Genomic DNA, 14,792 nt, shown 5'->3' on the forward strand with positions numbered 1-14,792 from the left:
GTTTGAGGGACAATTTTGCACTATACTTTATGTCACCTCAAGGCAGAGTACACTGGCAGGATGACAGAGTGTGAAAGATTTGTGCCCTAACCAAACTTGTGTACCTTCTGGACCAACAGTATATACCTTTGCCAACCAAAGTTGGCTATCTTGTCATGGTCTTACTATTTTTAGCTTTAGGCCACAGGTGTGTACCTGGTTGTGTTTTATGCAAAGTATTTCACCTTTTAACAAAAGTTGTGTACATTGTTAGGAAATCACCAACAATAAACACAACTTTTCAGGTGAAATACTTTGCTTCAAACACAACCAGGAACACAACTGTGGCAAAAAGCTAAAATTTACCCACAGTTATATACCTTGTTTTGAATACCTTTTTACCTTTTAAATACCCTGTATTTAACCTTTTTTTTAAACATATTTCGCCGCAGAAAGAAATGACAGACAACCAGTGTAAACAATAATTTAACTTTTATTTAAAATATTTTTTTTTGTGTAAACTGTTTTTAAAGTTAAAAAAACTTTTTTAATAAAGGTTTGAAACCAACCAAATGGGCATTTTTATTAAAAAAAAAACATAACTCGGTATAGTGTGGGGTGGAAATACTGCTGGAGGGGCTGCGGGACACTTCGACAATGGGAGTGTGGAGAGAGGACTGGGATCGTGGTGGGGAAGGAACAGTTAGAGGTGATGGTGTGGAAAAAGATACAGAATGGGTGGACATGTGGGAGGCAGAAGAGGTGGTGGGCGGTGGAGTGGAGGGTTGGGCAGGGACTGTAGGAGCAGATGATGTTGATGGAAAGTTGTATGGGGAAGGAGTTTGGTACGGGGAAGGAGTTTGGTACGGGGCAGGTTGCTGGAAGTGGGGAGATGTCTGGTACTGGGGAGGTTGCTGGTACTGGGAAGGTTGCTGGTACTGGTGAGGTTGCTGGTATGTAATAGGAGGGGGAGGATGGAAAGTGGCTGGAGGGGGTGCAGATGTAATAGGAGGGGGAGGATGGAAAGTGGCTGGAGGGGGTGCAGATGTAATAGGAGGGGGAGGATGGAAAGTGGCTGGAGGGGGTGCAGGTGGAGGAACTACAGTGGTGGGAGGTGGAGGTTGGGAGGTAACCTGCTGTAGAGCACCGTGGCACGAATGCATTACATGCATCTGCTGGGTAGGAGATAGTGTTGCCATGCGCTCCACAACAGACCTGAAAAAGGTGTGGTTTAGCGAAGATCTTGCTTCTGAATGCATGGTTTGCAGAAGTGTCTTCACCTCCAGAATGCTGGAGTTGATCTGCTGAAAGCCTGCGGAGATTTGCTCTGACAAGACTTTTAGACAGTTCTGGAAAGATGCATTCAGATGCAAGAACTCTGGCGCATAACTCTTTTCCTGACCCCTCTGCCGCTGCCGCCCAGTACCCGCAGGTGTACTAGAGGTGGCAGGGGCAGAAGGGTGGGGTAAAGGGAAAGCGATCTCCTCACCAGCAGCTTCATGTAATGTAGGCGGCCACGATGCTCCTGTGCTGGTGGATGGGACAGATGGGTCGAATGTGTGGGAAGGCTGGGAAGGTGCAGATGTATTGGGGCGGTCGAAGTGTCCCTCGGTGCCGGTCTCCTCAGGGATCGCCTCAGAAGGGTCCAATCGTGCAGGCTCCCGAGTGCTGCTCACCGTGCTGTGGAATAAAGAAAAAAAAAAACAATTAAAATACTGACATGGTATGGCCCTGGCTGAAAAAAAAAAGTTACATCTAACATTTTTTTTCACATGTGGTGTGTAATATTTACCTTCTAGTGACCATTGTTTCCCGGAGGAACGACAGGGCTTGTGCGTACTTGTACTTGCTCCTGCATCCTCCAGATCCACTCGGGGCCTGCATCTCTTTATTGAACTCCTTCTTGCAACGATCCCTCACAGACCGCCACCGATTCACAATTCTGTTCCCTGAAACGAGAAAGGAGTGGTTAGTATACAACATCAGTGTTTCACAAACTCCAGTCCTCATGGTCCCCAGGGGTCATGTTTTCAGGATTTCCATAGTAAATAGAAATCCTGAACACATGATCCGTGGGGACCACGAGGACTGGAGTTCGGGAAACACTGGTTTACATCAAGCAACCGGTACTGTATATACTTACGCTCTTTAATCTGGGCCCGAACATCAAGGTCCTCCCAGCGGCCCACAAGGAGCGAACAGATTTCCTCCCAGAGTCGTCGGGTAACGATAAGGTCAGCGTGGCGGCGGTCAGCCATATTCCAGAGCGGCTCCCTTTCTCTGACGAGATCGATGAGGTGGTCCACATCGAGTCCTCCATCCTCACCGTCAGAGTCGGGAGCACGCTGTGAAGGCTGTTAAAGAAAAAGACAAAAATAACATAATTAGCCTCCACAAAAGAAATGAAATAAAAAGTGCAAAAAAACAAAGCAAAAATATTTATACTTACACGCTGGTGACCGCCGCGTTGCTGTCGCCGACGACCCTGGGAGGCACTGCGATGACCTCTTGGCCGAGCACCAGATTGGGAAGACTAGAGAAGAAAACAAAAAATGTTATGTCTTTGGATGTAGGCATTTGTTTGCTGTGTGTGGTCTGCAGAACATTGTTTTCTATGTGTTGTGTGTAGTGTGATGTTGTGTTTCTGCGTTTGATGCAAAAAACTTACCAATTGTGAGCCCACTCCAGGTGTCTGTCCACCCCTTCCTTCTTCTTCTGGGAGCTCCTCTTCATCTTGTGAATCCTGTTTTGAAATAAAAGGCAATGAATAGACATATATTACAGAGATGATGGATTTTGGAAATAAAAACTTACCGTCAAACGCTGACGATGCGAGGGAGGGCTCCCAGAAGATGATGTGCTGTCTTCCTGGTGGCCACACTCCATGCCTGTGGGTGGTGTTCCACCTGCTGCCATTGCTGCTGCTGCTGCTGCATCTATTGGGCGGCTGTTGAATAAAGAGAAACAAAGGGCCAATGAATATCTTGATATTCAATAGCCCTAGTTTGGAGGAATGGGGGATTTGATAATTACCGTCTCTCATCTGCTGCTGGCCTCCCCTCCTCAGCATGTTCCATTTGCTGCTCCATTTGGGGTGGTGGTGGTGCTGATGGTGCTGCAGTGGTCTCCTGCCTTCTCCTGCTGCGCTTGGTTGCTTTCTTGGGTGGCATGTTGGGTGTGGCTGTGGGTCCCACTGTCTTGCTTTTATATATGTCTTGTGGGCAGAGCTACTGAGCATGCTCAGACCAAAAAAACCGGATCCGGCCACCGGATCCGGCTTTCGCCGGATCAGGCGCATTGCGGCGCTCATAGGCTTTCATTGTGTGAAAAAGACGGACGCGCCGGATCCGGCGTGTCCGGCTTTTTCGCCGGAGACAAAAAACGTTACAGTAGCCGTTTTTTCCAGACGCCGGATCGCAACACATTGCCGGATCCGGCGAAAACCGGATGAAACGCATGGCCATCCGGCGCGATCCGGCGCAAATGCAAGTCAATGGGGGGAAACCGGATCCGGCATTGCATTTCGCCGGATCCGGTTTCTGTCAAAAGCGCCGGATCGCGCCTGACGGCGAAAACCTGATGTGTGAAAGAGGCCTTAATCTCGGGAAGATGGTGAGCCAAGAGCTGCACAAGACAGTCACCCGGTCTTGGCAGATACCTTGAGGGAAGTGTCCGTGGGGAACCCAGAGCCATCTGTCCAGGATGAGAGCAAGTCCATGACCTTCAAGTGTGTGATGGAGGTACCCGAAGATGTGCGAGAAGCGTGTGCCAGCGAAGGTGTGCATGAGACCTTTAAAAAGGCAGTAAAGGCCTATAGTGTGAGCTGGGCACCAGAAACAGACCAGTTGGTGATACTGGCAGAAACGGAAGACACAGAGAGAAGGGTGGCTGTCCTGAAGGAGATGCACCTACAATGTCTCCGCACGAAACAGATGCTCGTGAAGCGTAATTGGAAAGCCGCTCGACGTCTGGAGCTTGCAAGGGAAGCACAAAGTCGGCTGGGCTTTGTGGGAGACATAATTCCGGTGCCCAGAAATCTGGTGGGGAAAGTCGTTGGCAGACTTGGAAAGGTGATGCAGGAGATGGTGAATCGATCCTGTGTGAAGAGAGTGAGAATCCCACCTGCTGGTGAAATCCAAGTCGTTATTGAAGATGACATGGTTCCTGTCATTGTGGTTGGTTCGGTGGAAAGCATTGGGAAGCTTCGCATGCTCCTGGAATATCGGGTAGCGTACCTGAAGGAGATTGAGCAGCTAAGACAGGATCGACTGCAGATGAATGAGCAGATAGAGAACGTCAGGTGGCGTCCCCCTCCAACCCAAGGTGTAAGGACCCGAAGGGATCCTCCAAGGAATGAAAGGACAGGTAGTCGAAGGCAAGAACGTCGAGAGTCCGCAAGTGGCCGTTCTAATCTTAGTAACATAGGCACGAGACTCGGTGGTGGACATAGCGACAGAGGGTCAGACTCAGACCAGCCAGTTGGCCCAGCTGGACGTGGGACTCATGACCGTGCGAACTGGGAGAGCCAGCCAGTGAGAGAAAGGTCGCGTGATGAAGCACACTGCAGACAGGTGGAGACTAAAGAGTGTCTGGTCACACTGACGGACGTTGACGGGAAGCCCAAAGCCCAAGGCCGAGATACTGACCGCTGGGGGCAGGGGAGGCCTAACGTAAATATGCAGTATGACTACCGAAACAGACGGAGATGGTCCTCCCGACTGGTAGGGCAAGGTGACATGGGTGCCAGGTCTCAAGATCCCTGGGTGATGTCATGTGTTCAACCCCACAAGTTTGAACAGAGGGGGGAGGTATGTGGTGTAGTTACCACTATGTCAGCTAGGGGGCGCTGTGTGGGTGTCCCAGGACGGGTGTACAGGCACATTCAGTGTGGTAACAGGAGCAGGGTCCTAAATGACCATTATGGGTCTCAAGGTGGGTGGCCTTGGGATGCAGGCTCCAGGGTGTATTGATCAGCAGAGGTACTGCTGATCTTTCTGTTACACTGTGTCAGGGAAGTCTGTGTGTGTCTATACAACCTTTAGTGATGTCATAGCCATGTGATCACCTGTGGGTGTGGTTACAGGGCTATGTAATTGAGGTGTTTGGCACATGTGAGAGTGAGTCTGTCTGAGAGTGGACAGACTTCCATGTGTCCAGGTGGGACACTACAGAGAGTGTATATGGGGAGGACTACAGCTCCCAGCATGTGCTGAGACTCTCAGTCCGAGTCTGAAGCCACAGACATTTCTGTTCCTTTGCCTGAAGTGAAGGTTACATTTCAGTGTTATGCTGTCTATGGTTTATGGAGTAATAAACCTGGTGAAATTTTAAAGGAACGTGCCTCATGTTTGTCTCCCGCTGCACCTAAGCGAGTCAAATCCCTACAATATATATATATATTATAAATGCTAAAGTGACCGGACCACTCCAGCCAATCACACACCTTGGCAGTCCTGCTGCTACTGAAACGGTGTGTTCTGATCCTCCTGTGTTAGCACACAGCAATGACCAGCAGCGGCCTTAAGCTGGATTCAGGTGGGTGCTGGTAGGTAAGTATCATTTAGTTTGTTTTGTTTTTGTTTTTTTTTTAACTACACCAAGCCAAGGTGAACTTTTCAATATCATAAACAACCGCTTTATTATATCATGTTTGCCACTCACTTACCTCTTCAATGGTCTCATCTTGAGGTGTTGCTGCACTGTCATCAGAATCTTTTTGGTAGTTGGAATCTGCGTTCTTACGCACCTCTCTGCTTTTTTTATGTTTATGAGCCATTTTTTTTACATGTCCATCAGCTTTTCCACTGCTGAGTCTCCTCACAGGGCTTGTCAGCCACTTCCTCAATGTATTACCAGGCCTCTTAGGTCCTGGTGAGCTTTGTATATTAACCATATGCGGTTGCAACGAATTTAAGGAAGCCGGGGGACTAGCATCATTAACAGAAGTGGAGTCTGTATGGAAAAAAAAAGTATTTTAGATTATTTATAATTTTTAACAAATAAATTTCCTTTATAATAATACGTTGTGTATCAAAAGGTTAACGGCTTAATTCATAAAAATACAGTTGTGTGAAAAAGTGTTTACCCCTCCTGATTTCCTATGCTTTTGCATGTTTGTCACACATAAATGTTTCAGATCACAAAACAAATTGAATCATTAGATACAGATAACACAAGTAAGCACAAAATGCAGTTTTTAAATGAAGCTCTTTATTATTAAGGGAAAAAGAAATCCAAACCTACAGGACCCTGTATGAAAAAGTGATTGCCCCCTCCTTAGAACATAAATGAACTGTGGTTTATCACATATTTCAGAAGCTGAGTTCAAATTCTCTAGCTACACCCAGGCCACACCTGTTCTCAATCAAAAAATCACTGAAATAGGACTTGCATGTCAAAATGAAGTAGATCAAAAGGTCCTCAAATGCTAAACATCACGACGTGAGCCAAAGAAATTCTTAAACAATTGAGAAAGAAAGTAATTGAGATGTATCAGTCTAGAAAAAGGTTATAAAACCATTTCTAAAGCTTTGGGACTCCAGCGAACCACAGTGAGAGACATTATCCACAAATGCGGAAAACATAGAACAGTGGTAAACCTTCCCTGGAGTGGCCAGCTGACCAAAATTACCCCAAAAACACAGCGGCGACTCATGCAAGAGGTTACAAAAGACCGCACAACAACATCCAACATCCAAAGAACTGCAGGCCTCATTTGCCTCAGATAAGATCAGTGTTCATGACTCCACCATAAGAAAGAGGCTGGGCAAAAATGGCCTGCATGGCAGAGTTTCAAGATGAAGACCACGGGAGAGCAGTAAGATCATGAAGGCTGATCTCAGTTTTGCCAGAAAACATCTTGATGAGCACCAAGACTTTTGGGAGAATACTCTGTGGACTGATGAGACAAAAGTTGAACTTTTAGTGTCCCACTACATCTGGTGTCAAAGTAACAGCATTTCAGAAAAGGAACATCATATCAACAGTAAAATATAGTGGTGGTAGTGTGATGGTCTGGGGCTGTTTTGATGCTTCAGGACCTGGAAGACTTGCTGTGGTAAATGGAACCATGAATTCTGCTGTCTACCAAGAAATCTTGAATATCCGGCCATCTGTTTGTGACCTCAAGCTGAAGCGTACTTGGGTTATGCAGCAGGACAATAATTCAAAACACACCAGGAAGACCAACTCTGAATGACTTAAAAAAACAAAATTAAGACTTTGGAGTGGCCTATTCAAAGTCCTAAGCTTCATCTGATTGATATGTGGTGGAATGACCTTAAAATGGCAGTTCATGCTCGTAAACCCTCCAATGTGGCTGAATTACAACAATTCTGCAAAGATGTGTGGGCCAAAATTCCTGTATACCATTGTAAAAGACTCATTGCCTGTTATTGCAAACGCTTGATTGCAGTTGTTGCTGCTAGGAGTGGCCAAACCAGTTATTAGGTTTAGGGGGAAATCACTTTTTCACACAGTGCCCTGTAGGTTTGGATTTCTTTTCCCCTTAATAATAAAGACCTTCATTTATAAACTGCATTTTGTGCTTACTTGTGTTATCTTTGTCTAATATTGAGATTTGTTTGGTGATCTGAAACATTTAAGTGTGACAAACATGCAAAAGAATTACAAATCTGGAAGGGGGCAAACATTTTTTCACATAACTATCTACCCTTAGCTACTACCTTCCTCAGTTGCCTTATTATTTATAATTTGAATCTCGCCCCCCGAGATCTCGGCACGAGATCTGAAGCTGCGCATGCGCCGTCCCCGGACCGGCGGCCATCTTGCCGGCGTCCATGCTCCCGGCTGCGAAGAAACGCCGGCGGAGCCGCCGCCCCTGCACCGGAGCACAGCCCGCTGCCACCACCGCAGAGCCCACCTGTCCCTGCCACAGCTGCCCCTGCCCACCTGCCCCTGCCACAGCTGCTCCTGCCCCAGCTGCCCCTGCCCCAGCACCGCTGCCCCTGCCCACCTGCCCCAGCACCGCTGCCCCTGCCACAGCTGCCCCTGCCCCTGCCACACCTGCCCCTGCCACACCTGCCCCTGCTCCAGCACAGCAGCCCCTGCCACAGCTGCCCCTGCACAGCCCACCCGCCCCAGCCCCAGTGCAGCTGCCCCAGCACAGAGCCGCCGCCACCGCACGAGCCTGGACCACTGAATGACCCCTGTGACTACTTCTCCACCTGTGCCGGATCCCTTCCCAGGTAAGCTGAATTCGGACTGTAAGACGGACCCCCATTTGACACATTATTATTTTTTTCCCTATTTTCCTTCTGAAAATAGGGGTGCGTCTTATGGTCTGGTGCGTCTTATACTCCGAAAAATACGGTAATTTCACTCTAATGACTGTAATCCCCACTTAGCAGGTATTTTTTTATTATTATTGATAGTCTTACTCTTTACGTGTTAGATCCTTTGTGCCTCACTTCTTAAATCAAAATGTAACTTGTAATCAACAGTTAGTTGCAATTGTTAAAAAATAATAAAATAATCTTAGGAAGCAACTATTCGTATATTTTTCAAACACATACAGATAAGTCTAGGTTCACCAAAGTTAAAGGTTATCTGTCAACAGGGTTTTGCTGCCCTAACTGAGTGTAGCATAATAAAGGACCAAATAACCTTGATTACAGTGGTTGATCATTTATTTGGTTGCTTTCTGTAGTTTTGATAAAATAACTGTTTTATCTGCTTTAGATATATCAGTTCTTTCAATGCTGAGCCCTGAATAAAGCTGTCCACATCACTGATTGATAGTTTTCCATCTACACTCTGCATAGGCAGAAGCTGGCAATCAGTGGTAGGCATTGGAGATGCACAAGATGATGAATATCAAGGACAACCATGCCACAAGTTTACTAGTGCTCTAAGTGAAAATCTACTGTGTCATAGAAAATATTAAAAATCCTTGATGTCCCTCATATTCCCTCTCCCTTTTTTCTTTTCTCTACCATTTCTTATGAGGAGACAGGGGCTAGCACTAAAACTTGCCTTTCTGTAAAATGCAGTGTACAGAGATGAGAAGCAGCTTAATTAAAATGCAAGGATTCCTCTTTATGCCCAGGTGACTGAAGAGGATGTGTACTGTCCTCAGAGATAGAAACAGAATTTCTTATTAGATTTTGAGTGGATCAAAGAAGATCTCACATCCTTTACAAATAGCCATAGTAACTCCAGTTACAATGAGCAATGCAAACAGTATATCTCTGGGTGAAAATACAGAATATTGGAGTTTGTATCCCTTCAATATTAATGAGATGTATATTACTGGCACCGGGATAACTGCGCAAAAATACACATATTTTCTCTTAATTATAATACCTGCCAAAAGGCCTCAAACTCACAGGGGCCATATAACCGCCAACATGTAAGCCATGTTTGGTCTCTAAAAGTAGATAAAATCCTGATACAAAAGATTACATCAGTCTCAAACTTCTGTGATCATAGTATGAGGAGTTATTGAATAAGTTGGGATTTCATAAAATCATGAAGGGCTGAGACTAGCCCACAACTGGGCCCTTGTGAGGTCATCACAGAGGGGTGTGTAGGTGGGACTCAGGGTCTGGTAAAAGATCAATCCCAATTATGATCTGTGTTCGTGCAGAGAGTTACATATCCTGAATGCAGGGATCCTGTTTATTGACGGCCAAATCGAGGCGCTCTCCTTCGGCTAAACTGAATCGTCTCTACAATCGGTGTAGTAAGTTCTCCTTTTAATCCCTTTTATTTTCTGTAACAGTTTATGCTGTATTGTTTTGTCCCCCTTGTAAAATCTTTTGTATAGTTTTCTTAAACACTGCCTCCCTTTGGATTACATATAAAATGTAATAGTTTTGTTCCTTCTGTTCTGTAAACTACGCCTCAAAGGCATAAGCTACCGTAAGTGGTGTCTATTTGACCAAGAGAGATTGGTGGTGGCGAGTAGTCTAGGGTTATCGTGAAGTTAGCATTGACCGTAATGGGGTGTATACACATATTCCAGGTGTTGGCATCCGGAGGTGTATATGCCATACGCTCACCATTAAATCTCCGATAGCTGGCTTAGTGTTGTGAACAGGCTGTGGCCTTCTCCGTTGATCGTCGGCCAATCGTGTAATTGTTTGGATGATAGGGGGCAGCAGAGAGCGGTTTGCTCCAAGGATCACAGCGGGTGGTACTCGTGACCTTCCCGGCCTCTGATATTAGGAATTTGTGGAAGAAAGTCCTCTCCAATTAAATTCTCTTGACATATTGTTTTATCAAAACTACAGCAAGCAGCCCAGTATGTGAAGCTTAGAGGAAGATTATCAGATTGCATATGAAACATATTGTTCTTCTCAGTGCATTCTATGAATGGAAGTTCCCTTGGATAAAAACTTCATATTCTTCCCCTATGTTATGCTGGTCTTAGTGTATTCTATGAATTTAAGTTCCCTTGGATAAAAAGTTCAAATTCTTTCTTTTTCTTTGAGGACCTGGAACATATTTATTTTCTTTACAGCCCAGTAAGTGACCCAGTGCAGGAATTGGGGTCTCTTCCTCTACATTATGCTGCTCTCAGATGAGGTAGCAAAAAGCTCTTGACAGTCTCTTTAAGCCTCCAATTTAAATGGTACTTGACAGTCCTTTTGCAATGTTACTTGCCGGACACACACTAATATCAGTTAAATAGCAAGGCAACAGAAGCTATGCCCATATAAGTAACAGCTGAAACTGACCGACAGCTGGGTTACCACAATAAGGACTCCCATTCTGGTAGAGTTGGTGAAAATTCATTACAGATATGACAGATGTACTGAGTTCTGTCAATCACTGGCCATCAGACAGGAGCCCTAAGAACCACCTCACAACCTGAAAGGGGCTCTATACTACAAGGCCAACACTTTCCCGATCATAATGTTTGCACCTGCTAAAATAAAACACTTATACTCACTTCCCATGCTGGTGCCATTCCAGTGGTATAGGCTCCTCTATTCCCAATGCTCACTTGAAGCTGTTACTTCACGTGAGCCCTGCGCCCAATCAGTGCGCCCAATCCCCTCCGAAATGTAAAGTGCTGCGGAATATGTCGGCGCTATAGAAATAAAATTTATTATTATTATAGTGCTGGAGTCAATGTCTCCGCCTTCGAACATGTAAGTAATCTAGAGGTAGTAAGCGGCCAGTAATGGCTCTCACTTCCTCTTGTTTACTTATACATCTGAAAGCGGAGACTGTGATGCCAGTGATGATTGCACACAAGGTTTGCATTAAGTAACAACAACCTTTTGTGAGCCCATGGAACGTGAGTGCCGACACCGCTGGAACAGCACCGGCACGGGAGGCAAGTTTAGGTGTTATTATTTTAACAAGGGCAAACATTCAGATCAAGAAGGGGGTGTCATAGTAGTGGACAACCCCTTTAAGACATCTGCAGCTCTTCTTTTCTGTCAGGTATGAGGTGGTTTTCAAGGCTCCCTTCTAATGGCCACATATCAATGATCTGGCCGATGGATCAATTCCTTGCACTAAATCTAGATTCTTGATATTTAACCTTTAAGGGACATTTCAATTTACTTTTTTTAACTATTTAAAATATGTTTTATTTAAATTTTATGCTTTCAGTATTTTTTTAAAATTAGATTTTTTTTTGTGGACTCTCATTTTTTTTCAGGTTATATGCGAATGGTGTCAAGAAGCAGCCCAATCTTTGTTTCCTGCTGGAATACCAAGTGCTTACAAGCATAAATGCATACTTTAAAGAATCAACCCTTGATTAAAAATAAAGATCACATAAACTACATAGTCCAAGCATAACATGAATGAAGTCTTCAGCAGAAAATTTTCCGGCATTTATAATGGTCAATGTAAGTCGTGGCTATAAGTTTTAAGACTGACACAAATTTTGGTTACAAACAAAAACGCAGAAATTATGGTAAACTCCAAGCACTTTGACAAATCTTGACTGATGCAACCAATTCTTGTCTGAGAAGAAGATATCCAGCATGCCAGGGTGAATTGCAGAGGTCTTGAAAAATAAGGGTCCTCTTGGTAGATGAGTCTTTGCATAAGCTTGATGTATTTGTTATTAAAAGATGACAAATAAAATTATTTTGATTGTACTTACATAGGCAGAGAAACATCTGACTAAAAGATCTCAAAACACTGAAGTAGCAAAGTTTGTGAAAAGTAAAATTTGTCAGTTTCAAAACTTTTGGCTACAACGCTAGACATCCAGTGATGAGAGAAAATAGTCCATAATCTATAAAAGACTGCGGTACTCCTTCGAAAATGTCTGCATTTTTTATACCAGTGACCTTTTTAACAAGCCATTTACCTTTATGATTAAATATCCCTTCCATTTCCATGCTACTCCTTGAGTGCGCTATGCAGAGAGAACTGCAAGGAACTAAGCCTTCTGATGCTGGCGATTTGTCAGTTGTCCTTACTAGGCACCACTCAGATCTATCGTGTTGTCTCTCGAGAACTTCCACAGTCTGCCCCCGACGCACTGTCAATTCATTAATGTTGCATGCTGCAAAATCATGTATGACTACAGTCAATTCACAACCTCCTGAAAGCTGGAAATGAATACAGAAAACATTTTAATTAAAAGGCAGAATTTTAAAAAACGGATAAATTCTGACAACAGAACTCATGATGCAACAATCTCTTTGCAGAGTTTCTCATTGGACACTGAATACATAAAGCATAGGGAGCAAAATGCAAACACTACAGTAAAAATAACCAATATTTAGTTTTACAGTAAATGCTTAGAACAATAACCTCAGCCATAAATCCATAAGCCATAAATCCATAAGCCATAAATATAGTGCATGTATTTGGTTTCAGTTCTCAGGGCTTCCATTTTACTAGTAAGTCTAAAAGTGACATGGTGCCAAAAAAACACAAAATCTATTCTCACAAAGTCAAATTGCTCTAGAAATACACCACAATTGTTAAATGAGTTCTCCCCACTACAACCATACATGTCAACACTAACTCCCTTTCTCACCACCATGGAGAAGTTAATGTGTGAAAGAATAAGTCATGTTTTGGTATATATGTTTGTGGGACACAATGGTTCCAAAAGCGTGGGGAGGAGGAGACGATTTAAGATGTCAAGGATTCGATCCAAGTGGAATTTAAATTTGAATTAATTAGCCCCTAACGGTCAGAACCATGAAATTTAACTGTTTGCTTTTTAACAGACCTCTGAACTTTTAGCACGTGACGTCACCTACCAACAATCAGACTTCACATACTTCTATACCAGGAGCGCTACTAGCCGAAGTGACCTGTTTCTGCCATAATGGCAGGACTCAAAACCACTACTAAAGCACTGAGCTTACTGTATTTTACACTTGAGATGACTATGCATGCCCTGGCAAGAATTATCATATGGTGAGATTGATTATTTATATACAACTAGCTGAAGAGCCCGGCGTTACCCGGGCATAGTAGCTAACTGTGAGTAACTAACTGTGGTTAGTTTTAACAAATTATAATGATTATATTGCACATAAAATCATTTAACATCATATATTCAACACTACAGATTGGCAACACAAATTAACTAAACAATTACCTATGTATTGATAGTATTTTATTTTCAACTCATTCACTCACTCACTTTTGATAAACATTTTTGGTTTTTCCTTTCAGTGCAAATATGAACAGATTTTTGGCAGTTCCAACTCTTGAACAGGCCTCGTAAAGCTGACCATGAGAAAAGCATGGAGATTGCAAATCAATCCCTATTACTTTCAAAAACTGTCCCTGAGCCTTGTTAATGGACATTGCAAATGCCAGTCGAAGTTCAAACTGGAGGCGTTTAAAATCAAACGGCAAATCAGATGGAATGACTGGAATCCTTGGAATGAAAATGTCCTTTCCTGTGCACATCCTGCTGCTGAGCTGAGTATCTAATCCTATCCTGTGGGATACTGTCTCCTGAGCTATGTATCTAATCTTATCCTGTGTGATACTGTCTGCTGAGCTGTGTATCTAATCCTGTCCTGTGTGTTACTGTCTGCTGAGCCGTGTATCTAATCCTATCCTGTGTGATACAGTCTACTGAGCTATGTCTATAATCCTATCCTGTGTGATACTGTCTGCTGAGCCGTGTATCTAATCCTATCCTGTGTGATACTGTGTGCTGAGCTGTGTATCTCATCCTATCCTGTGTGATACAGTCTGCTGAGCCGTGTATCTAATCCTATCCTGTGTATTCTGCTGGATAAAATAACACAATATGGTCTTATCTGATAAACAAATGATTGAAATGATAGTATTGTAATCACCAGATTGAGCCATAAAACAGGCTTGTAGAGATATCTGCTGCAGCAGATCCACCTGTCAACTTGTGACCAACCAAAGATAAAAAAATGGGTAGATTGTGGATTTAAATAAATAATTAAAATTTGTGCTTAATAATGAACCCCTTTAGCTTGTAGTCAACTAAAAAATACACACAAATGAATTGGATTGCTCCAATTTAGGAAGTTATTACCTTAAGGTGTAATCTGAGTGGATGTCTGGACTCTAGAGGACCAGTAAAGAGCGCTGTATATCTTGATGTGAAGTCAGATTGAATGATATTTGCCAGAGAAATGTGAGTTAATACCACGGCTCTTCAGGAGTGCTGTCCCAGCCGGTGACGGCATGCACGATGTGAAGCTGTGGCATGAGATGAGCAAACAGAACCTTCGTGATGTCACCGGTCACGTGATAGATTACGGGGAGCGCAGTGGACCAATTCCTCTCCGTCTAGTTTCGGAAAAAACATGGTTTCCTTCATCAGGGATGGTCCAATGGAGGAATTGGTCACCTTAAATATCTTCTGGTACAAC

The 14,792-nt window shown here is 43.9% G+C and overlaps 1 protein-coding gene across 1 annotated transcript in view; it reads right to left on the reverse strand.

The window, feature by feature from the left end:
- TRIO (trio Rho guanine nucleotide exchange factor) overlaps positions 1-14,792 on the reverse strand; it is a 2,342,529-nt gene that overhangs the window by 673,816 nt on the left and 1,653,921 nt on the right. The window contains 2 exon segments of the mRNA XM_073555735.1: positions 5,645-5,931; positions 12,278-12,521. Coding sequence (XP_073411836.1) covers positions 5,645-5,931; positions 12,278-12,521 — 531 coding nt within the window.

The sequence above is a fragment of the Dendrobates tinctorius genome, unplaced genomic scaffold, assembly GCF_039654945.1.
Source record: "Dendrobates tinctorius isolate UK_male_01 unplaced genomic scaffold, ASM3965494v1 ptg000229l, whole genome shotgun sequence".
NCBI classification, from domain to species: Eukaryota; Metazoa; Chordata; class Amphibia; order Anura; family Dendrobatidae; genus Dendrobates; species Dendrobates tinctorius.